The 23,783-nt window shown below is 33.2% G+C and overlaps 4 protein-coding genes across 4 annotated transcripts; 1 reads left to right on the forward strand and 3 right to left on the reverse strand.

Moving 5' to 3' along the window:
- The first annotated feature begins 6,779 nt into the window (after nucleotides 1–6,779).
- LOC141717811 (lipid phosphate phosphatase epsilon 2, chloroplastic) lies at nucleotides 6,780–9,833 on the forward strand. Its single transcript, XM_074520015.1, has 4 exons — nucleotides 6,780–7,115; nucleotides 8,199–8,424; nucleotides 8,630–8,703; nucleotides 9,290–9,833. The coding sequence occupies exons 1-4, from the start codon at nucleotides 6,801–6,803 to the stop codon at nucleotides 9,515–9,517; spliced, it is 843 nt and encodes a 280-aa protein (XP_074376116.1). The 5' UTR covers nucleotides 6,780–6,800; the 3' UTR covers nucleotides 9,518–9,833.
- A 54-nt stretch (nucleotides 9,834–9,887) lies between these two features.
- LOC141717810 (mannan endo-1,4-beta-mannosidase 7) lies at nucleotides 9,888–12,125 on the reverse strand. The gene is made up of 5 exons (XM_074520014.1): nucleotides 11,754–12,125; nucleotides 11,476–11,670; nucleotides 11,172–11,294; nucleotides 10,644–10,846; nucleotides 9,888–10,523 (listed from the first exon to the last, which is right to left on the reverse strand). The coding sequence occupies exons 1-5, from the start codon at nucleotides 12,084–12,086 to the stop codon at nucleotides 10,064–10,066; spliced, it is 1,314 nt and encodes a 437-aa protein (XP_074376115.1). The 5' UTR covers nucleotides 12,087–12,125; the 3' UTR covers nucleotides 9,888–10,063.
- A 2,287-nt stretch (nucleotides 12,126–14,412) lies between these two features.
- On the reverse strand, nucleotides 14,413–19,054 carry LOC141717812 (GTPase ERA-like, chloroplastic). Its single transcript, XM_074520016.1, has 9 exons — nucleotides 18,574–19,054; nucleotides 18,014–18,159; nucleotides 17,716–17,856; nucleotides 17,529–17,642; nucleotides 17,005–17,130; nucleotides 16,759–16,857; nucleotides 16,570–16,671; nucleotides 15,054–15,134; nucleotides 14,413–14,869 (listed from the first exon to the last, which is right to left on the reverse strand). Exons 1-9 carry the CDS (start codon nucleotides 18,983–18,985, stop codon nucleotides 14,786–14,788), a joined length of 1,305 nt encoding a protein of 434 aa, XP_074376117.1. The 5' UTR covers nucleotides 18,986–19,054; the 3' UTR covers nucleotides 14,413–14,785.
- Nucleotides 19,055–19,674: 620 nt separating this feature from the next.
- On the reverse strand, nucleotides 19,675–23,338 carry LOC141717813 (uncharacterized). The gene is made up of 4 exons (XM_074520017.1): nucleotides 23,161–23,338; nucleotides 21,949–22,703; nucleotides 20,438–20,872; nucleotides 19,675–20,119 (listed from the first exon to the last, which is right to left on the reverse strand). The coding sequence occupies exons 2-4, from the start codon at nucleotides 22,697–22,699 to the stop codon at nucleotides 19,947–19,949; spliced, it is 1,359 nt and encodes a 452-aa protein (XP_074376118.1). The 5' UTR covers nucleotides 22,700–22,703; nucleotides 23,161–23,338; the 3' UTR covers nucleotides 19,675–19,946.
- Between the last annotated feature and the right edge of the window lie 445 nt (nucleotides 23,339–23,783).

The raw sequence follows: 23,783 nt of genomic DNA on the forward strand, positions 1-23,783 counted from the left end.
AAATGTAGCAAATGTTCACTATCCATATTGCATATAGGACATGTGATAGGAAGAGTCACGCCCTTGCTTTGAAGTCTAGTGCGGACTGGAATGTTATCACAATAAAATCTCCGGACAAATATCTTAATTTATGTAGTAAGGACAATCTCCATAATCAACTTCATCCCCCTGATTGAATACACCTCAAGTTACCAGTAGATTGGTTATGCCACTCCATGTATCAAGTCTTCACATTGTATAGACCATTAATAGACTTGGACCACATGTTGAAGATAGTAACTCGGTTGGTGCTTCTGTCAGCATTTTGTCATGATACAGTCATCAGGAATTGTCATCGGGATTTGACAATTGTCATCAGGATTTCAAAACTGTCACACGATTCTCGTGTCTTGCCAGCTCAACATAGTTAGTTACAAATTCCGTTACATTTCTGATTCTATATATAAGACTCAAGTGTCAAATTCATTACTACAATTCTTATTTTCACTGTAAAACAAAAACTTATCTCTATCAATATACAAGTTAGTTGTTCCATAATGATGATCGTTTGTGTGTTTAGATTGAAGCTTGATACTAAAGGGTCATGTTTAACATGGTATCAGAGCATCCATGGTGATGATCTTCAATTGCATCATTTTGGATTACAATCGTGTTTAATTACATCGTTCCTTTCCAGGTGTTTTTCATTTTTTTCATCTTTTCATTGTGTTTATACACATAATGTTGATTGTGATTGCTTCATTTGTTGTATTCATCGTTTTCGATCTGATATTCATGAAAATCATGGTATTTTTTATGCGCGATTGATTTTTTTGATCAATTGTAATTAGTCGTAATTGATTCTCTCTCGTATAGTCTAAATCTTTAATTCTCTCCCAAATCTATACAGTTTCTCACTTTTGTTCTGCTAATTGATCATTTTCAATATTATTTTACTCTTTGTTTATCTTACTCTCTTTCGCTACGATCTTTTTTTCATTTCTTTACTAAAACATTCATATACACTTGAAAGATATGGTTGAGAGAAATAGTAACTGATCCAGATTGATCTCATCTGTTATTCCCAAATAATACAAACAAGAATTACAGAAGGGGGTTGAATGGAATTCTGGCTTCTTTTCAGTTTTATGAAATGATCTTCTATAAATATATACTCCCTCTGTCACATCCATTTCTTTACAGTTACTATTTTGGGCCGTCCCATCCATTTCTTTACATTCCAAAAATAGTAAACTTTTAATAATATAAAACACTATTACACCCACTAACTTCCTCCACTCTCTCAAATCTATTATTAAATATTAATAGGTCCCATTACTTTAACCACTTTTCATCATTTTTCATTACTTTACCTACTTTTATATATATATATATTGGTCTCCGTGCCCACCAGAGATGTAAACATCCTGGTGGGACGGAGGGAGTAACTTTGTTTGATTTAATCAAAGTGCGGAATGAGAGTAATATTGAAATCAAAACACAAAATAAATAAATTCAAGTATTTAAAACCTTTTTGGTGGATTGAACTTTTCCACTAGAGATATATATTAAATAGAGAACTCTGTGATACAAATGTACACAGCTGCTTACAAGTTGAAGAACAAGAACAAAGAAATTCCTTACAGAGTTTGCCTTATCTATTTCTCTGGAGTATTGCTTACTTACATGAATAGTTTCAACTTACTACTCTTGATTTATATATCACCAAATTACATGATAAAAAGATAAGACAATAAGACAGACTATTTATAGTCTAATTACATGCTGCTACATTTTTCTTTCCAACATCTTTGAATATCTGACAAGGCTCAAGTTGTTCAGAGTGAAGAACTGCAAGCTACAACAGAAACAGCAAGTTCTGACAAGGTCATCAAGACATCAACCTCTGACAGTGCTCAAGTTGATTTAGACAAGATGAAAGTAGCTGACAAAAAGAAACTTCTGTGGAAAAATGTCAAACCATCATATCCAAAGAAAATCCAATTGTTATCTGATTTCATGATTGTTGGATTGAAAGTCAGAGAAGCAAGAGACAGAGCTGGACTAGGTTCTGATGAAGCTAAGATTAAAACCGGAGTTGAAGTGCTGACTAGAGATCCATTTCTTTTAACTGATCAACCTCTTGAAGATGTTACACATAAACACCTTGATAAGGTTATCTCTGTTCAAGTGGTACTGGATGCTCATGACAAGCACAATGTCAAGAAAAATCTGATTCTATTTCTTGAAGATGGAAGGACATATCAAATGTCAGAATCCGATGTGTTAAACAAATCATTGAAAGAACTTCAATTCTTTTATTATCTTTTAGAGGTAAAGTCTAATATTACCAGGAGATGATCAAACTTCTTATTGAAGACCATAAGAGATAAAGCAAGAATTTCTTGTTTAAGAGTTACAGAATTCATTCCTAGTATTGTTGAAGATGATGGAAGTGAGATTCCAATGAAGACGAATTCTGCTAAGCTTGAAGTGATTCTGAAAGGGAAATGTCTATGCTACAATGAAGATTCTTCTCATCCCAGGGTAATAAGACTGAATGATGATTTAGAAAGAAACCATATCTCTGCTTTAAGGACTGCAATCTACCAGATTGGGAGTCAGAATGAAGAGATGAAGCAAGTCAAGACTACACTCTCTCAAGTCCTGAGGATTAAAGAAGAAAAGATGATATCAAGCTTTGTCAAGAATCATTATGAATTCAGATTGACCCAGTGAGATTGGTAAAAGTTACAAGGACTGTAAGTTGTAGTTAGTTATCTAGTTAAACTCTTATTTGCATTTGTACTTAAAATATTTTTGACATCATCAAATCTATTAACTTGTATATTTTGCATAATTTAAAAGTTGGGGGAGATTGTTAGATATATTTGAGATCTCATGTCTAATATGATTCATGTTTAGTTTTCAGATCTTAACAAACAGGACATATCAGAACTTACTGAAATCAGGTGCTACTGGAAGTCAGAACTTAATATCAGAACTTAAGGTCATATCAGAACTTAAGTACGGGAAGACTTTCATATAAGGAAGGAAGTTGATTTATAGTAGAAGATTGAGACTAAAATAAAAAAATATATGCATGGAAAGAGTTAGGAGACTGGAAGGCTTGTAGAAGATATCTGATTGATATATTTTATGAGACAGAATTATATTCTATATCAATTAGAAGTTATCTTGTAACTGTGTACTATATAAACACAGACTTAGGGTTTACACTATATGTGTTATCATTATCGAGAAGATTATACATTGCAACCTAGCAGCTCTTAGTGATATTTGTTCATCACTGAGAGAGAATAACAATTCATATTGTAACATAGTTTATTTAATATACTTGATCTTTGTTACATACTTATGTTAAATCGATTTGATTGTATAAATATTGTATTCAACCCCCTTCTACAGTGTTGTGTGACCTAACATATACAGTGGATCTTTATCACGTGATCAACGAATAACTAATTATTCTAGTTATGTCCCCCATCAGTTGTTGGGATTACTTCAGACCATGCGAAATAGGGAGTTAAATCAATAAGGACGTCGAGTGACCCGAGTCCTTTTCAAAAGATTGGACAATTGCATAAGAGACTAGCTGGGCTAGTTCAACAATATTGCGTAAGAGGTTAGCGGGGTTAGTTCAGCCGTGTAAGAGGCTAGCGAAGTTAGTCCATTATTATAGGCCAATGTGTGCCTGGGTACCCTATATTAGTAGACTATATTCTTGTTGATCAGTGGATGTAGTCAACATTCTGGCATCCAATCTGATTTATTGTTGATCGTTATTTATGGCATTAAGCTGTGAAAGTATTCAGGTAAGCAGAAAGGAAAGTATATTCAATCTTTTAGCGAGTGAAGGCTTGTTAAAGTTGAGTTATTTAAAGTTTCGTACATTTGTTGATAGATTTAACCTGTGATGGTTAATATTTTATTTTTAAAGGTAATCTCTCTGCGTCAACTGATTTAGTAATATGAATAGTTTACCTAATTCTTACAAGTTCGGATTCTAGTTGAGATTTAAATTGTGATTGAAACCCATGTTGCTCAATTATCAAAGGTTTTAATATTAATTAATTTTTTATGGGGTTCAGAAACGTGTTGTTTTAAAACTATCTGCATGATAACAGATATGGGCTTTATTTGAAAAACCCATAAATAATTTAAAATTATCCTAATGTGCTCCAACAAACTTGTTCAGTATTTCTTTTGCTCACACTTACTTGTTTTAAATTTAACCTTCCAGAGAGAAATAGATTGGCAAGGTTTAGTTGCATAATTCAGAAAGTGAAAAGAAAGGTGCCATTGTGAATATAGTTGGTCCAGATTTTGCGGAACTAGTGTAAGTTTTATTATGTAAATCTGTTTATATATATTAGTTTTGTTATCGTATAGTGTGTCCTAGTATGCTTCTTTTCGAAGTTATACTAGTGGTTTAAATTTTGAGATTGAGAAGTGTTGAAAAGAGTTTTAAAAGAAAAGAAAGTGAAAATTTATTTATGGAAGTTTGGAAATTCTTATTTCCATAACTGTAACTTAAAAATATTTTGGTATAGTTGGGGTCGAGATGATATATTTATTTGCTAAGAAGTTGATGGCATTTGTTTATTGATTAAATATATATATATTTTTTAAATTGATGTTTCTTCGTGACAACCAAATTTTCTGACCCCGAATTTGGGGGCGTTATAGAACTTTTATAATATATATATATATATATATATATATATAATCTAATAGAAACCATTTTAGAATAGAATTTAGAAACTAGAAATCAAATAATTTTTTGAAAATTACTTCGAAACATAACAAATATGGTATGCAAATCGATCGTTGAGAAATGAAGACAAATACAGTGAAGTCGGCTTTTAAAAACAACTTACCGTTTGACGGGAAAAAATAATTTAAAAACGGAGGGGAAAGCTGAGATTGAGTGCGGGAGGGTATAAATTAGTTGGGTGTTGTGCTTTTGGGGACCATTAGATTAGATCGATCTAATGAGTTAGATTAGTTTTTAGTTTCTATTTTAATTTTGATTTCTATTTGATCATTCTCATATATATATATATATGATTAAATCTAGACATTGGTTTAAACTAAATATCGGTTGATATCAAGTATCATTGGTTGACATAAATCTAAACAATATAAATAATAATTTATACTTAATACCAGTTAATATTAAAGTATTACAATTCAAATATAACATAATAGGGTCGCCTTCTGATGAGTATTTTTTAAATGAAAATCTTGAGAATTGGTGATTTCCATAGTTAAAATTGATAATTTTTTAAAAAGTTGAAAATTTTGAATTCGGTAAATCCAAACCAAAAAAATTAAATTAGAAGTCGAATATAAGGTAAATGTGAGGTAGGACAAGGTGAAACTAATTAGATAGGCACGTATTTTTATAAAAATAATTATTAGACTATTTTTGAAATGTAAATGAATATACCACGAAGGAAAAGTTATGAGTTTTATGTCAAAATGTTCACGATTCTTGTCAAAAACTATAAAGTGGATACCCTGATTTTTTTAGTTAATAAATATCAAAAATTATAAGTACCTTATATTCTACTCAATATATTATCATCATTCGTTATTTCTCCTAAATTTTTTACGATATCTTACATTATAATTTTTGAAATTAACTTAATATCATACTATTCTCCCGAAACTTCTACTTTCTCTTTAAATAATCTTATCAAAAATTACAATTATCTTATATTCTCCAATATATATTATCATCGTCCGTAATATTTTTCTAAAATCAACTTACCATCATAATATACTACTAAAAATTACATTTTCTCTTTAAATAAACTTATCATCTTGATATTTTTCTAAATTTCTTGTTTAATACCATTTATTCTCTTACTCCTAAAATCAACTTACTACAATATATTATAGTTCTCTAATTTTGTTTTAAAAATTTTAAACTATAAAATATTACAAAGAGAACTATCTATAAATATTTATCATAATGCGTAATATTAACCCGGGGTTCTACAACATTTCCATTAAGATTATTGAAATCAACTAATTATCAAAATATTTTTCTTAAACTTCTCCTTTCTCTTTAAATAAACTTATCATCCCTTCTCCTTTTTCTTTAAATAAACTTATCATCCCGATATTCTCCTAATTTTTTTTTTTGAATTTCATCTTTCATTTTTCTCCTAAAATCAACCCAATATATGATACTTTCCTTAAATTTTCCTTTTAATTTTTAGCCAATGAAATATTCATATCGTTTCAATGTATTTTTATAATTTTCTCAAATTTTTATATTTTTAAATAGAAAAATATTACATTAATTATTGACTTTATAAACAATATATGTTTTATGATATAGATTTGTGATTAATGGAAGAGCGACTCCTTGACGTAAACATATTTAATAAGTGAACCAATTTTAAACTTCTTGATTTATTATATTTATATATTTATTATTTATAATTTCAGAATGACAAAGATCATTTAAGAAACATAAAAAAAATAACGAAATATTATTTTAGAAGTCCACTGTAAAACGCGGCTTAGTAAACTCGTATTATTAAACATGTAAAGCAGGAAGTAAATTTATTAGTATTACAAATTTATTCCATTTTAAGCTTAAACGAACCTATAAGAATAAAAAATAAAATCTTCTTTTTGCTTCACATTTCTTTTAATTATAATTGATTTAGTTTTTAGTAAAATTATGGGACCAACCAAGGCCTGCGTGGGTTATATTCGTATCGTACGTAATCCTATAAATCTATGGACTTGAGTGTTAAAAAACCAAACACAAACTAATCGAAATGTCGTTGGTTTTCAACAGGCCTTTAACTCCTCTTTTTTTTACTCACCAATTCAAATCTTCTAATCACAACTCCACCAAATTATACGTACACAACAACAAGCTTGATTCCTTGTCTCAAATCAGACACAAGTGTTATAGTTATAATAAGCGTCGAATGAGCATGATTGAGTCAGTTACAACTCGTGTATCTACAGATAGTAATAGTGACGTGGAACGACAAGAAGTTGTTGGTGTTCTTGAACAAGAAGCTTTTGTGGATGATGAGTTGACTCGCCTTAACTCAAATCGACTCGAAGCTACTCTCAATCATCTGGTTTGTATCTCTACTTATTTTTCTTAATCGTAACTTAAGTCTTTTATTTTTGAAGTAAATTCAGAAAGATTTTAATTATTAGACATTTGAAATTGGAGAAAGTCAACTAGTTGGGTGCACTGTTGTTATTGTTATATTGTTTGACCATGTGCAAGAGCTTTGGTTGGTTTTGTTAGCTAGGTACACGATTTACTTGTCTGTTTATAGTAAGAATGGTAGAAGAAATATTTATCGAAAAATGTTTACATTCGTTTTCTGGCGTAGCAGACAGAGAATTTTAAACGCTAAACGCGAGCTTAATTAGATATGCTGAAAGTAATTCTGCTCTGCAATAAATATGTTCATTGAAAAATGTTTGCATTCGTTTTCTGGCGTAACAGTCAGTTATCTACGATAAAAAAAAAAAAAAAAACTCTAAATGCGAGCTAAATTAGATGTCTAGAAGGTAATTGTGCTCTGCAATTATTTTCTCCATGGTGGGAGCTATGTATTATTAGTGCTCAATGTTACTATGTAATAATTTTTGAGCTGGCGAGGGGGGCGCATACCCTCAATACCGTATGGTGCATTCTATTTGATTCGCTGGAATGAGTGTTTGTTTTTTTTACAATTGATCATTATGACATAAAATGTTTTAACTATATGTCATATTATTTTTTAAGATATGACAGCAAGGAATGAGCATTACATCGTCATCGTTTAAAAGAGATGGACTCTAGTTTGAATTTGTGGAACAGTATGAAAATCATTGATAAGTGATAGGATTTCACAAAATAGCTTAACTTCCATTCAATTCTTACCTCATTTTAATCCCTCTAAGTAGACAGAATGTAATTGCAACTTCTATTGTCAGAGTGTCAATGTATATAATCTCTTTCTTAGTCTTATCTAATCCTTTGGATTTCTTTATCTTATTGAGAAACATACAACACACAATGTTTAGAATTGTGTTTGCTAAATTGTGTTATCATTGAGCTGTTTTTTACTATGTCAGTAGTACATGACGTGGCGGTGGTATTCTGTTATTGAAGGCATAAGAACGTGTCCGGTTTAATTTCGTGATAATTGAAAATTTAATTTCAGAGCAAGTGGCTTATGGTGGCACTCTTTTCACTGGTCCTCATATTGAGGCGTGATGCAAAAGCAATTTGGATAGCCTCGGGTGCCATTCTGAATGTTGGCCTTTCAATCACCCTAAAGAAGATATTAAACCAGGAGCGACCTTCATCTGCCTCAAAATCAGACCCTGGGATGCCATCCTCGCATGCACAGTCAATATTTTACATTGTCTTTGTTGTTATTCTCTCAAGTAATTATCTCTCTCTACTTTAAAATTTACAATGTGCAAGTGGTTTTTTCTTCTTAAATGTCTGATACAATAAAAAAGAAAAATGCATACACTGAGCAAAAAAGAAAAAGAATATAATGGCGTCTTATTAAAATTTTATGGGTATACAGTCATTTGAGTGATGTATATTAACAAAACCCTATATTCATTTTTGTTGCTATTGCAGTGATGGACTGGGTTGGAATGAATATATCTACAGCTCCCTTTGCTGGTGCTGTCCTGGCATTTGGTTCATACTTTGTACGTATACCCTGAATCTATTTTCAGTACATCTATAGATAAGTGCTTGTGCAGTTCTGTTATTTACGAGTCATCGTATTCTTTAGAGGTACATGTTAGTTTGATCTTTCACTCTTGTGCGCCTTCTGAGGTCTGCATAATAGTTACATGGATAATGTATAGCCGAAGTACTCTAATGAATTTATATTGAGTAAAAGACCTGATTCTAGCGGACTATTCGACTATACAGCATTAAAAGTAAGTATCAATCCACAACAGTGGTAAAAGCCATCTTGATATTCCACCTGTAACAATTTGGAAAGTGCGATTTTATACAAGTACCTATTCAGATGAAATCCTGTATCTGTTATTATAATGCATAATAGAAGCATAATTTATTCTTGTATGCATGCTCAGCTGAATATTAGTTTGGTAATCTATGCTAACTAAAACAGATGTACCACGACTACGTAGGTGCACTTTTTCACTTCGAGTCATATTATTTGTGGTTTGAAGGTGAAATGATATAGACCATGAATGCATTTTACAGTGGTGAAAGTGATACTAGCATAGAGATTCTTAAATATATCTATTTGCATTTTTGTAGGCATGGTTACGAGTTTCCCAGGGATTTCACACAATCAGCCAAGTGATCGTTGGTGCTGTAGCTGGATCACTTTTCTCTGGGTTGTGGTTTTGGCTATGGGATGCAGTTGTTCTTGATGCGTTCACCTCTAATTTTTGGATTAGACTTCTTGTAGTTGTTGGAGGAATTGGATGCATTTTGCGTTTTGCTGTGTTCACTATTCAACACTGGATTCTGAATGAGCATTGAAGTGTATATATAGTGTTAACACTCCAAAATTAAATTTTATCCGTAGACAGCATCCTGGATGCAGTTTTAGTAAAAACAGGATTACTCACGAGGTTAATTGGCTCATTTTAGCTTCAAAGATTGTGAGTTGTTTGACAAAGGTTCAGTTCTATATTTCAGTTTATACTCCTCTGGTCTGTAACTTGCTAGTCTGAGTGGGGCCGCTAGGCTGAGATAGCAAAAAAACTTCCGAGATGTATGGAAATTTTAGGGAATTGCTGCACCTGACAGGCTGCAATTTGATCCCAGAATTGCTATTCAATATACCTTCTGACCATAGTTTTCTAGTTATGTTATTCCTACTTGCATCAAGTTGCAAAGAGCCAAAGACAAAAGTGTATACAGTAGTTGTATATTTAATACTAAGCTGTGTATGCATATAGCATATTCTTTCGTGAACGTTATATGCTTACATTCACCGTGAAAGAGAAAAAACTATGAATCTTTAAAATTATATTAGTAAGAACTCTGTTCGAGCATTTAGCTCAAACTTCATTAAGCGATTCCTTAGGGGTGTCCAAAATGCCTGCCCTTGTTCCTAGCCAGCCACTGAGCCCTCTTTGCTGCTCTTGCCCTCTTCCACCTCTCAATATTCGCCATTCTAGCATATATCTTGCGGATTTGATAAAGTTTGTGGCACTGGTAGGTAATCATGTTTGATGTCGAGGGACTCTCGCTTAGGACTACCTCATATCCATCTCGAAATGAGTCCATTCCCTCAGTTAGTAGTTGCCAGAAAAGGCCTCCAGCAGCAGCACCACCACGCTTGGCTGAAGCATATACCTTGTAATAAACAGTTTGAAACTGAAGTTCCCTCTGATGAGGGCCGGACCCAGAATTCTTCAAAGATTTTCCAAATTCTGTGATTAGCAATGGCTTCCGAAGAAGATATTGTGCATCTTGGATGTGAGTGTTTAACCAATTGTTCATAAAATCCAGTTGATTCTGGTCATTTGAGCCTGGTAGCCTAATAGTTGGAGAGAACAGCATAACACACACACACACACACACACAAAATTGATCGGTCAGTCCTTGTTTCAATTTGGTATAAGTTAGTAATTTACATTCAGATTGAGTTGATAATTACCACTGATCAGGATAGGCGTGAGCTGTAGCAAAATCAATGCCCGGAATTCGATTGTTTGCAATGAAATCAGTTCCAATTTCATAAGCAGGATTAAGGGGCTTTCTTTGAGGTGTTGAGGGTCCATAAAATCCTTCTAAACCAGCTTCAAGCAAGTGGTTTCTGTCTATAGACTTAACATGAGAAGCCATTTCAGTTATCCACGCCTGTCAGCAAGAAAATATCAGAACTTTGGTCATCAATGAATAAAAGATGTAGAAGTCACTATAACATACAAATAAGCAACCCAATTTTAGAGAAGGTTGCTTGAATCCAGAAAGGGTTGTGGTTTGCTCGCTTGCCTTCCATCTCGTGGTAAAATGTAATATGATTCAGTTTACATCGTTAAGGAAGCTTGGCATCAACTATTTCGTATTTCTGTCTAAAATGTTCTTAATTGATTTTTTGAAAGAGGAATACTCGATCATGAAAAGTTTAAATTGGTAGATCTAAAAAACAGTTTAAAGAGAATGGAAGATTATTAAAAAAAACCTGAATAGTCCTGCCAGATGAGTCTGAGGTGCATCTTGGCTCATTCATAAGCTCCCAAGCCATAATTGTTGGCTCATTCTTGTAAACAACTCCAGTGATGGTGTTATATCTGTTAAGAACAGTCTGCAGAAAAAAACACAATTTCACTTAAGTACAGCTAGCTAACATCAGCACATCTCACCATTCCCATACTCTACTTACGACTTTGCGCTATGTTCCGTTTAGACAACATAAATAAGAATGTACATGAACAATTAAACTTAAAAATTCAAGAAATGCTAAAACCAGATGGTGTTATACTTGCCTTAATATGATTCTTGTAATATCCCTTGACAACGGGGTTTCGGAAAAATTCATCATCAGATGCCAAGTACTGTCCTTGATTTTTAGCCCAGTTGACATACTGCATCTTGCCCCCAAAGCTCCCATAATTATTTACTAAGCTTAACACAAGCTTTATCCCATACCTTCTTGCCTCAGCCACAACAAAATCCAAACCCTTCGGAGCACGTACAACAAATAAGCAAACAAACAAATGCAGATTCACATACTTAAATTAGTTAAAACAAAAAAAAATGTCACCTGAAACATTTGCTCATTATAAGAGCCTGGAGAGAACTGCAAGGGTCTGTATCCACCATCACTAAAAGCCCAAGTTCTCGCAACAGTTAAGCCGTGGCCCGAAGCCTCTTTAAATGCAGCTGAGACTTTGTATCTTTGAGATGGATCAGAAGCTACATACATTAACCAGTAGGCATTGAAGCCATTAGCATAATAAGGACTACCATTTAGCATAAAATGCACTCCTCTAGTAGTGATAAAGCCATTCCCAGCTTCAACTTCAACTAGCAAAGAATGGTGTTTGATTAACAGAACAAGAAATAGTACTATAGTAAACTGTTTTATGTTAGGCATGATCACTTGTGCAATGCTTAGTAATTATGTAAAAAATGGAAGGAGAAGAGGAGAAATATATGTTATAAAAGCAGAGGACCAAAGAGTGGAGACAGGTGGGGGCTGTTGGACAAGATTTTCCTTTAAGATGGGAAACTTTGAGATCTTTTAAGGTCAAGTGATTTGAGATTGCTTGTCAAGGTAATTATTCTGGTTAGCTTGATAAAAGGAGAGTCTTTGGGCCTGTTTTAGTCCAAATTTACACAAATTATGAAAAAGTTGAAGTGCCATAAGACAGAGTTTATAGTTAATTCATACATAGTAAATGGTTCAAGATTGTTATTCATAAGACCATAGTTAATAGTTATACCTGTACATTTGTATGGGGGTTGTCTTTATCAAAACATCAAATGCATGTGTAGTGCTTTAAGATGGATGTTCATGAGCAGTGGAACATTTATAAGGGAGGGGTCTTTAACAAAATATCAAATGCATGCACTGCATAGGAATTAGGAGCACGCGTCCCATTATTATGGGCTACGGCTCTACTTTAGACTCTCTCTCTCTCTCTCTCTCTCTCAGAGTGGCGCACAGTAGCAGGCTCCCATTAATTTTCTTGACACTAGTCTCGGTAAACAGAAGATAAGAGTAATTTCTACTGGTTGAGATTCTTTTTTGGGCACTACATATACTAGGCAAGTTTGATGATGAAGACATACTACACAAACCCTCCTTAATATAGATTACCAAATTTTAGAATAATATATCAGAGATTCAGAAGTTGGTGAAATGATAATAAACCATGTAAAAATAAAGGAGAAGAGGGATTCATTTATTTCATAGTATTATTTACGAAGAATAGATTAAGAGGAACCAGTAAACACTTAGAAAATTCGGGAACTAATTAAAAACCTTTGTTTAGTTAACCACTATGTAATTTGTAGTTGGAGTTATAGTTATTTTGTTTGAAAAAATAATTAATATTTAATATAAATACTCAGAAAACCTTGAAAGTTTAGGTCACGTTGCTCATTTTAAAAATAAACATTGTAAGTTGGTAACTTATTTAGGTTCCAGGACACTTGTAGACTGTAGTTCCTTAATGCCCTGATGATTTTTTGAACAAATAAAGTAGGAGGAAATAGAACATCATACAAAAATCATAAATAAATACCTACAAAACTAGCTCAAGTAAAAATGAAAAAGAAAGCCGTGATGTGTTGCAAGAATGGGGGACTTGTCTGTTATTTTATCTCTCAACTGCTCTTCTTTTTATTTTACATTATTATTATGTTTCGCTTTTGCAACTTCATCAAAGCCACACCGACACTTCATCTCTACCGTTTAGTTTGCAATGCTGCTGCTGAATTGATATTGCCTCGTTACATAGAGATGCACAAACTGTCCATCGGATCGAGTTTTGATCGGATCATAAAAAGTCTGAATTTTAATCGGTTGGTATATTTTAGACTTTGATTTTGATTGAGTTGGGTCGGACTGGGCTTCTGAGAAATGTCACAGCCCTTTTAGACCGTCGAGGGGGGCTTTTTTCGGACCGGACCGGATCAGATTTTTTCCTAATTTAAATCTGATCAAATTTTAGTAGAGATTCTGAAGAATATATATATTAACAACTAGATCATTACAAAAATATATTAGTTTGCATGGAATAATTTATAAAAACACTATTTCATTAAAAATATTTAAGTCCCGTTAAAAATGAACATGTTAATAGAATAATATATTTTGTAAATGTTATCCAAATATATATAGTATATTTATTATATTTTTTTTATTAATCACACGACAAAATATATAAATAGTATTATTAATCACAAATATAAAAATATACATGTCTGTTAAAGTATTATTTAAATATATAATAAATATAAATACATAAATATATTAAAATAATAAAATTTTAACCGAAATTTTTCGGACTTTTAATCGAGCCGGGCCGAAACCCAAACTTTTAACCGGGTTAGACCGGACTTTACCTAAAAAATTAAACTCTAAGACCTTAGACCCGGGGCCGGCCCTTTAATCGGACCAGTCTGGTCCGGATATTGTGTGCATCTCTACTTTTTAAATAAGAATTGCGGGTTGGAGTTAAAAAAACAAACATGTAATAATGACATCCCCACAAAACGAAGAAAGTAGGTGAAACCTCGGTTGTTAGTTAACAAAAAACGAGATTCACAGTACCCCCTACCAAGATTTGCAAGAATCAAGATGGTGCCTGCTCTTTATCACTTGGTAATTGTCGGCACCTTGCACTTGTTAAAGCCCAAAGCTCCACCAAATTTGTTTGGCCCATTACAATTTCTAGAGAACTAACAGAACAACATAAAAATCTCAGAGAAACTAACAAGAACAATATAAACATTGTGCTCATTACAAAACACAACAAGCTGATCTTCAGAACACACTTACAAGTTACAACATTGTGTTGGCCCATCAATGTTCATTTAACAGAATTACAACAAAAGTGAAGGAAACAAAATGGCTGGAGAAAAATATAAGCATTGTGCTCATTACAAAAATCTTCTGATATTGCTACTTACACATACAGGTTACAACATCAAGACTTCAACATTCCCAAGGTCTATCCATGCTTGTGTGCTCCGAAACTCATGGATCCCTTCGGCTATCATGATTTACAGTAAATAACATTTTGTTTCCAAGTCTATAGCTAAAAAATAATTTTGATTTCTGTATCATTAAGCTCGAATATGGCCTGCATAGCCGTAATGTCTTAAAAGCCCTTCATCCTGCCTCCAGTTCTCTTTTATTTTTACTTCAACCTGTTGAATTAGTACATAAGCATATTAAATATCCTCCATCAAGACAACGAAAAAAAGCTGAAACATAAATCATATTTAAAGTTCAGCTAGTAAGAGCAAGGAGAGGAGCGTATCGAGGGACATGAACAAAAAAATTCTGCTGAAGATCTGTAATCGTAGAATGAACCATATTTGAAGTTACTACCTCTAAGAAAACTTTCTTCTGCAAAAAATCTTCAATATCCAGCCGTGCAGCTGTGGCAAGGACTTTAAGAGCTTTTCCTTCCTGCAGAAACCACAAGTAATAAGCATGTGCAGAAATACGTAATTTTAAATTTTGCACTTTCATCTTACAAACTGAACTTCTAAACTACAGAACTCTGTATCTGACCAGAATTTTGCATCACAGTTACTTTTAATAGTCCAAATAAATCACAAGCTAGAATAAATAAGAGCCTGAAACTTTGACAAAATTATACAAATTGTGAAATACTACGCGCTTACACATTTGTAACTCATTCGTGAAATTGGATTACTATTTCCGAATTCCATTGTGACCTTGCAATGATATATATATGCAACAAAAATACATATGGGTGATAGTTGTTGCCTCGTAACAATTCCGTCCATAACAAAACAGTGAAGCATTTCCCACCTTATGTGCGGATACCAAAGTATGGTCTCCTGAGGCAGTCGCAGGAAGCCTTTAACAGGCAAAACTCCAACCCGTAGGCTGTAGCAGATGCAAGGCTAAAGTAAATAAGCAGTATTCTTGAGTGATTAGTTTGGTTGTCAGGTATGGATTCAAAGAGGTCTTAATGAATGCGCTTGAGGCTGTTATTAATAAACTCAGCATAATCTTTTGACTAAGCTGCACTCTTCAAAATCACAGAAATTTTAATTTCTTACTGTAGCATATATACAGGATTTCTTGAGAACTGCAAGTACCTCAACTGGAATTCAGCAGACAAAGTTTTTCAGGCCATAACATAATCCAAAATTCTTTACAATGCCCTATTGGCTATTGCACCATAACTTACATTCTAGGATGTGCTGACTGCTGCAGGCCTGACATATGCAGTGTGCAAAGAGTGTGACTACCCAGGCCCCAAAATCCTTATGGTCCATTAAGTTCATTTAAATATTAAACTAAAATTAATAAAATGTTTAAGAAGTAAATTTTTTTCCTAATTTAGTCATTTAACTATTTTATATACACTTAAAATTTTAATTTCATCCAACTTCTTAATTTCACGTGTCTATTAGCATTTTATTACATCTAACGTGGTGCGAATACAAATGTAGTTCAAATTATTCGGATTAATATTATGGAATTTGTTCAAAGTTTGAGTGATATTTCATATAATTCTTATTTTGCTATAATCTCAAACTTTAATAATATTTTTTTTGCTAAATAATGATAACATAATTTGATAAAAATTGTACCAAAAAAATTGTTTAAAATATATTCATAATTGCACAAGGACCCCAAATTCAATGAGGCGGCCATGCGCCAACCTCTTACCCGATTCGTGTAGTTCCAGGCTGCTAAACTTCCAGGGAGGAGATAACATTTATTACTTGTCTTGTCCTTTTGGACTAGTTATACTCCGTCAAGAATTACCATTCAATTGAATGATGCGATGCCCAAAAAAACAAAAAGTACGGAACAAAATGTAGCAGCTAGTAATGTTCCATATAAATAAAAGATTAGATTTAACCTTTCCAATGACAATGATCTTTTGTGAGTTTTTCTCCACAACAATCTCGACTTGAATGAAATCTTTTGCATTTGGCCTAGTCTTGTAACTTATTACGTTAACCTGTTGGAATAAAGTAGCAAAATAATCAAATTACTTGTATGTCTTTCAGGTAAGATGAGATTATTGGTTTTAATGAAATTAGTATACCTGGCATGCATAAGGAACTTCATTACGGTATTGCATAAATATTTTTTCTCTGACTATTTCAGCTACAAAAAATCTTTCAGGATGCTCGCTAGTAATTTCCTAAGAAAACAACCAAGATAACGTTCATCTAGAAGGGAATATAACATAACAATTTTTTTATTGCTTTTGGCACAGGGGATAAAGGGGTTTATGACAAAAAAAATTACATTCTCCAGAAGGAAAAGAAAATAAAAAGGAGATAAACACCTTTGAATAGTAAGATGGGCCAAGAGGAAGCTTTGATAGTATCCACTCTTTGACATCCTCCACTCCATGACCATATTTTGCACTTACTGGTATAACCTCGTCTACATCTGTAAACTTTTCGTACCACTGAAAAAAACATTTGTTAGAGCTTGGAAATACAGAGCAAAATGTAAGCGCAATCTCTTAACATCCTAATTTATGGCCGTTGTCCTGTCATTATCAATGTGTATAACCTTTTAGCAGTTACTTGTCATTACACAGACTAATCAATGTGGGAATAATACGCTCATCTAGAAGCATATACAAAGGAAATCATTAAAATGCATAGTTTAAGTAAAACATATACCGTTGATCCACGCCATGACTTGCATTAAATTATGTGCTAAAAAATTAGAAATGATTTACTTTAAGGTGAAGAATACTATTTGAGTATTTGTTGTATACTATTATGCAAGGCAGCAATCAGGTATGTGAAGTGTCAAAAAATATTCTTGCAAGAAATTGTTTGAGCCAGATTTTCTAACCTCCAGTCTCTTAGCAACTTCGCCAGGTTTTATCAGGTCCTTTTTATTCAAAACTAGTAAAGTGGGTACTTTTCTTTCCAAGCTACCTCTACCCTCTTCCAGTACTTCATTAATCTGAAAAGTGGAGAAATAAAATTTAGACAAAGAAAGAGAGTGTACACAGTTATTTCCTAACTAAAGGGCTTACGTTTTGGGGCGGCTTACATGCGTCCACAACAACCAGTACACAGTCTGCATTTACAGTAGCACTGCGGACATTCTTCATCATCATTGAGTCCAACTTGTGCATTTTCTTCTCGATAACACCAGGGGTATCATAAAGTATCATCTGCAACAAAGTTCATACATAAGATACAAACAATTAAACATAAAAATGTTGATTCCATTAGTAATACAAAGACACTACAAAATGCTAATATTAGTAATTTAATGTTGTCGATCAAATTTTTTTTTAAAAAATGATTAGTTTAAGAGAGAATTCCAACCTGATAACCTGGTTCAGAACATATACCAAGAATCCGATGTCTCGTGGTCTGTGGCTTATCGGTAACTATTGAAAGCTTCTGTCCGATCATTTGATTAGAAAGTGTACTTTTTCCAACATTAGGCTTTCCTACAACAGCTACATATCCTGGCAATCATAAAAAAAACACCCACAAAACTTCCAAATTAACATAAGAGCCTTATATAGCTCACAGTAACTGTCCATTTAACTAATCCTCTTTAATAAATTATATAAAAAAAAATCGTAGCGGAAGATATATTTCAACTAATCTTACTAACTTTAACTTTTAAGCCAAAACTTGTCCATTTTAAGTGCTTATTCTGACTTGAGCTTAAATTAGCTGCCAGATACACATTCTAACTACTTTTACTGACGTAGGTATCATAATTTATTGCCAGAAGTGCATTTAACTATCAGCAGTATATGACACACAAAATAGTAGAGAGAGAGAGACACACACAAAATAGTAGAGAGAGAGAGAGAGAGAAAGAGAGAGAGAGAGAGAGAGAGAGAGAGAGAGAGAGAGAGAGAGAGAGAGACCACTACGATGATTAGGGTCAAGGTCAGGAACAAAATCAAGCTCCTCCATTTCATAATCATCAAGCAAAGCAGTGTTTCTATCAGGCTTATTACTCAACGACAATATCGATGGTAATGAATTCAATTCATCATCATCCTCCTCCTCCTCCGTAGCAAACGCATCATCTTCAAGTTTCTCAATTTCAGCAACACCACCATTCCTATAACACAATCTTCGTATTCGAGCACATTTGAATTGCATATGCAAGCCAAGTATACGAAAATGCGGACGACTAGTAGAGTGTTGTATATGCTTATAAATATTATATGTAATACAAGATGATGATGATGATGAAGAAGATGAAGAATTGATATCTTCTAGTCTTGATTTTCGTGTAGTAAAGTGATGAACTTGTTGCAGAGCCATCTCCATTTTTTTGTTGTGTATTGTTTTCTCTACTCTATTTCAGGCGCCGTTATTCAACCTTATCTTATTTCCTAACGCTGTCGTTTTATCCCAACATTCTATCATTTTTATTCTGTAAGAATGAGCTCGAATTTTATCGAAGATGTTCCTTCGAATATTGTACCAGTCTATTTAACTAGAAAAAAAAATAATAATTTGAAGAAAATAAATTTAATTTGTTTTGGAAAAGTTTTGTATATTACCTCACTATTTTTTTTTAAAAAAAGCATAATTTTGAATAACCATTTTCCTGAAAATGTTTTTAATAATTAAAATTTATATGCATTAAAATATTATAAATGTGTGTGTGACAGCAAATTCCGGAATAAATAAGAATCGATCCAAAAAATTGATCCAAAACACGCAATAACCCATTATCACTAGATTATCCATCACACTCAATTTTTTGGTAGATAAGATATGATTCTAAAATATTATAATGACAATATTCATTTTACATAATTGTCATGAAACTGGATTAAAAATTAGATATCCATAACTACCAAAAAAATGTAATGCTATGCTACTAACGTTAGCCTGATTGTTGCTGAATGAGGAAGAAGAATACAATCGTCAAAACTTAAATTAAAACTACTTGTATTATGCATACGCTAACATAGTTTTTTTTTTGCAAAGATATGTTTGTGAAAATAGAATTAGCATTTTAAATACCACTGTGGAATCAAATTTATAGCTTCATCCAGAATTTTAAGGATGTCAGATTGCCTGCTACATGAAGAGGCTGAATACAAGGCAAGAATGTTGACTTTATTTTCCAGTTGCAAGCCTGGAACTGTAAATCTTGGGCAATAGAGCATGTTGTGCCGTCAAGACAGGCCCATAGGAGGGTATATATATACATGGTGGCACATTTATCAAATTATATTCTAGTGGATGATTCAGAAGCCGGTCCATGAAGGATTGAAGTTTATGACTTGGATGATCGAGGAGCATCGGACTGATTGGAGGAAGATATTCCCTTTCCACTGGGGGCATAAGACCATGCCAGTGCAGCAGTGCCTACTGTGATTGCAGCTGCAACTGATCCCCAAACCCACCTCAGCTTTTTCTTCCTCCTTTGTCTAAGGCTGCGTGCGTTTTCTGACTCAATTCAAACATTAAACAAATCAGCAAAGGTATGAATACAAACAAAAGTCTGATCCCTGGTATTCACATTTCAGTTCTTAAACAAAATACGAAACAGAGAATTTAAACAAAAGAAAAAACATAAAAATGGAACTGGAATTCTTAAACTGCGACAGTGGGGAAAGTAAATGAAAACAGGTCAAAATGCCAAAGGGAGAAACTTTTTAGCAAATGCGAACACCTCTAAGAAGGATAATGACAAGCTACGCAACAAATTTTGGTATACATTGCAAAAAATAAATTGAATGCTTAATGATGGTACAGAAATCTCACCTACAACTTCCTGATTCCTCTGAGACATCTCTCTATTAACAGCCTCATAGTAATTCAGTCTGTCCCATAACCTAGAAATTTCAAAGTTCTTAGCCTCCATTTGCGATTCCATTTCTGCCTCAGCCTCAGCTTTTGCAATTCCTTTCCCAATGGAGCTGGACACATAACGAGCAAGATTAACTTGTTGGCAAAGTGCTTCTACCGGATCATCCACATTACCATCCTCCATTACACCAACAGGATCTGCAGGCAGTGTCAAGCCAACAGTAGACAACTGTTGCCGGATTCTCAGCCAATGGCTTTGCATATTATTCAGAGATTCTTCTACTTGCTTTCTTTTCTCTGTCTCCATCAACAAACTCGATCTTATTTCACGCAATTCACTTTCGACTTCATTCAAAGGAAGCTGGTTCTGTGCACTGTCGGGGGAAAGTTCTAAAACAATGAATTGAAAACATGCAAGTCAGTCTACTAATATACTGATAATGCAAGTATACATGGTTGTGGTACTAGTATCTCATAACCAAACAGGAAGGATTTCTTAGGCAATCAACTTCAAATAATATTGCATCAAAAAAAAATTAAAATTAGAGAGGTAGTAAACAGAAATTGAAAAGGTAAACAGTATCTGCATGTACTAAAGAAACTAATTCAAATAAAATCCTTGCTAACTAGAGCGGGCAATTTGGTACACGACACGTAAACACGACACGAAACGACACGAAAAATACGGATATGGGTTTTACTTTTTGGTACAGGAAACACGAATGTACACGAACACGAAATTACACGATAGATTTAGTGTCGGATATGGGTTTCAATTTAGGTACACGAAAGTACACGAAATTACACGAGATAAATATATTTATAAATTAATATATATATAACACATGCATATATTTATGTATATAATATAAATATAATATAAATATTTACAAGTTTTTATAAAATACTATGTAAAAATATATATATTTATATATACACTCTCCATATTTCATTAAATTATACATTAAAATAGATTTTTTATATATTATATGTATATATATTATATTAATTTTTTATTTAATATACACGAAAAGTACACGGAAAGTATACGACACGATTCGAACCGGATATGGGTTTCACATATGGGTACACGAAATCATTTCGGGTCGGATATGGGTTTCATGTTTATGTAAATGAAACACGAAAGTACACGACACAAAAGTACACGACCCGATTGCCCGCTCTATTGCTAACCAGAAAGCTCAGGAAATATAGACCAGAAAGACACCTAGAAACTAATTTTCTTTTTTCGTAAAAAAGTTTAAACATTATATTTTTATTTAAAAGAAAAAAATATTTAAAATTATTTAGGGAACCATGTTTTACGGGTGCCTTAAAATGCGTGTCGATCCCTTGTCCCCCAATGTAAAGAATCTAGTGGGATGGAGGGAGTATATATATACAGAGAGAACAAAAAAAATCATACTATACTGCATTAATCTATTGTTAGGTCAAAAAACAGTTACCTTCCCATGCATCGTAAAACTCTGATGGTGTGGCACGACTAAAAGGTTGTTCCCCTCCGTTGCTAGCATTGCTTTTGACACTCATTGAGTCTTGAGGATCAAAGAAATCATCTGATGAATCCATTCGCTCATTTACCGCAACAGGCTTTATAGGACCATTTTGTAAGTCCAGGCCGTTTTTCAGTTCACTGTTTCCAAGTCCTCCATCAGAAACATCTTTCTCATGATCAAACTCATTAGGAATAGGAACATTAAATGTAAATTCTGCATCCATATCTGTATCGACCTCCTCCTTTTCTTCATTTTTGGAATCCACGGCTGCCTTTTCTTTCCCTACATCTTGTACACGAGCAGCAACATCATCCTGAGATGAACTCTTGAGAAGCCGTGGCCCTCGTCTCTTGTGATTAATTATGTAAGGGGATGGAGGGAAGGAAGACGGAGAATCAGGAACAACCGGAAGTGGAGTTGTCTCAGGAGTAGTATAGAGTGCTGGAGAAATACGATTAAACTGACGTTTTCCATTTATATCTGTGGCTGATGCACTATTTCTCCTCTCCATCCTAGGCTTCGGAACATTAAGTGCACTATTTGACTTTGAACTAGGCAGACTACCAACCCTCTCAATTTTTGAACTAGTTGCATTTCGACTATCCGGTTTGTGGTCAGAAACATACTTCCCTGCTGCCATTGTATTAGAACCTCCTGGTTCTATTAGCGTATCCAAAGCCACAGTTGTAAAAGTTGGCATGACACTGCAACATCATTTTTAACAAAAATCATCTACCTTACCTTATCAAATTTCCTCCTACTACCAAATACAAATCCCCCTAATTTCCCACAAAATTGGGAAAAAATAAAAAAACCAAACCACCATCTAAAAATCAGAACTTTCTTAATTTAATAACCACCAAAAGTGCATTACAATCAAAAAATCAGTTTTTTTCATTCTCCCAATAATTAGAACTTTTGTAATATAACATCTATAGGCAAGAATTAAAAAGAAAAACAACTAAAAGATCAGAATGAAAGCTAGAAAAGACCTATATTATAGAATCACACGAGACAATTCAGATTTTAAATTCAAAACATTAAAAAAGAATTAAATAACAAGAAACTAAAATTCAAATCAAGATGTACTGCAACTATACATACACATATAATTGTATCCATATATATAAAGATTAACAAAAGGGTGTGTAAAGAACATACCTTTGAGATGTAGTTGAAGATTAAAGTTGAAAATATGATATGATCGCTGCAAGATTAATATTTATGAAGGAAAAAAGAAAAAGAAAAAGAAAAGAAAGAAATCAGAAAAAGAAGGCTGGGTTGTAGCCTGCTTCTTATGATTCCCAAGACTTGTTCATCATCATCCCCTTTTTACCCTCTACATAAAATTATATATAATATATTTATTTATTTATTTTCAGGAGAGATGAAAAAAAAATGGGGGTGTACAATGTGTTGTTGAGCTTTTTTTTTTGACAAATATATTTTATAAGTTATAAATAATTATCTGTTTTTAAAAAATTTCGGGTAAGCGAAAATCGAATATCAAAATGATGGAGAATAAATTTCTAGTATAACATATCCTGAAACGATGGAGAATAAATTTATGTTCTAAAGTGTTGCCGAGTTTTGGTCATACAGTATTTACAACTACATGGTTACCTGTGAAAATATGACAACGCACTTTTTACATCTTGGGAGAATATAAACACACAGTGTGCCCCAGAGAAATGGGAAGATAATGGAATCTATTAGTGCAGCAAAATTAACGGCTCTTGCAATTTCCACACTTTCCCCCCACTGGCCCTCCTATATTCATCACA

The sequence above is a fragment of the Apium graveolens genome, chromosome 4 (genome assembly GCF_009905375.1).
Source record: "Apium graveolens cultivar Ventura chromosome 4, ASM990537v1, whole genome shotgun sequence".
Lineage (NCBI taxonomy): Eukaryota > Viridiplantae > Streptophyta > Magnoliopsida > Apiales > Apiaceae > Apium > Apium graveolens.

Excerpts from the sequence above, each read along its gene's own strand:
- LOC141717811 (XM_074520015.1), top strand. The coding sequence starts at position 6,801 with ATGTCGTTGGTTTTCAACAGGCCTTTAACTCCTCTTTTTTTTACTCAC. Across the intron at positions 7,116-8,198 it reads AAGCTACTCTCAATCATCTG|AGCAAGTGGCTTATGGTGGC; the intron begins GTTTGTATCTCT and ends ATTTAATTTCAG. Across the intron at positions 8,425-8,629 it reads CTTTGTTGTTATTCTCTCAA|TGATGGACTGGGTTGGAATG; the intron begins GTAATTATCTCT and ends TTGCTATTGCAG.
- LOC141717810 (XM_074520014.1), bottom strand. The coding sequence starts at position 12,086 with ATGCCTAACATAAAACAGTTTACTATAGTACTATTTCTTGTTCTGTTA. Across the intron at positions 11,671-11,753 it reads ATAATGAGCAAATGTTTCAG|GGTTTGGATTTTGTTGTGGC; the intron begins GTGACATTTTTT and ends CGTGCTCCGAAG. Across the intron at positions 10,847-11,171 it reads CATCTGGCAGGACTATTCAG|GCGTGGATAACTGAAATGGC; the intron begins GTTTTTTTTAAT and ends TCTTGCTGACAG.
- LOC141717812 (XM_074520016.1), bottom strand. The coding sequence starts at position 18,985 with ATGGAGATGGCTCTGCAACAAGTTCATCACTTTACTACACGAAAATCA. Across the intron at positions 18,160-18,573 it reads TGACCCTAATCATCGTAGTG|GATATGTAGCTGTTGTAGGA; the intron begins GTCTCTCTCTCT and ends TATGATTGCCAG. Across the intron at positions 16,672-16,758 it reads AAGTTCCTTATGCATGCCAG|GTTAACGTAATAAGTTACAA; the intron begins GTATACTAATTT and ends TTATTCCAACAG.
- LOC141717813 (XM_074520017.1), bottom strand. The coding sequence starts at position 22,699 with ATGCCAACTTTTACAACTGTGGCTTTGGATACGCTAATAGAACCAGGA. Across the intron at positions 20,873-21,948 it reads GTTTTACGATGCATGGGAAG|AACTTTCCCCCGACAGTGCA; the intron begins GTAACTGTTTTT and ends TCATTGTTTTAG. Across the intron at positions 20,120-20,437 it reads GAGGAATCAGGAAGTTGTAG|AAAACGCACGCAGCCTTAGA; the intron begins GTGAGATTTCTG and ends GAATTGAGTCAG.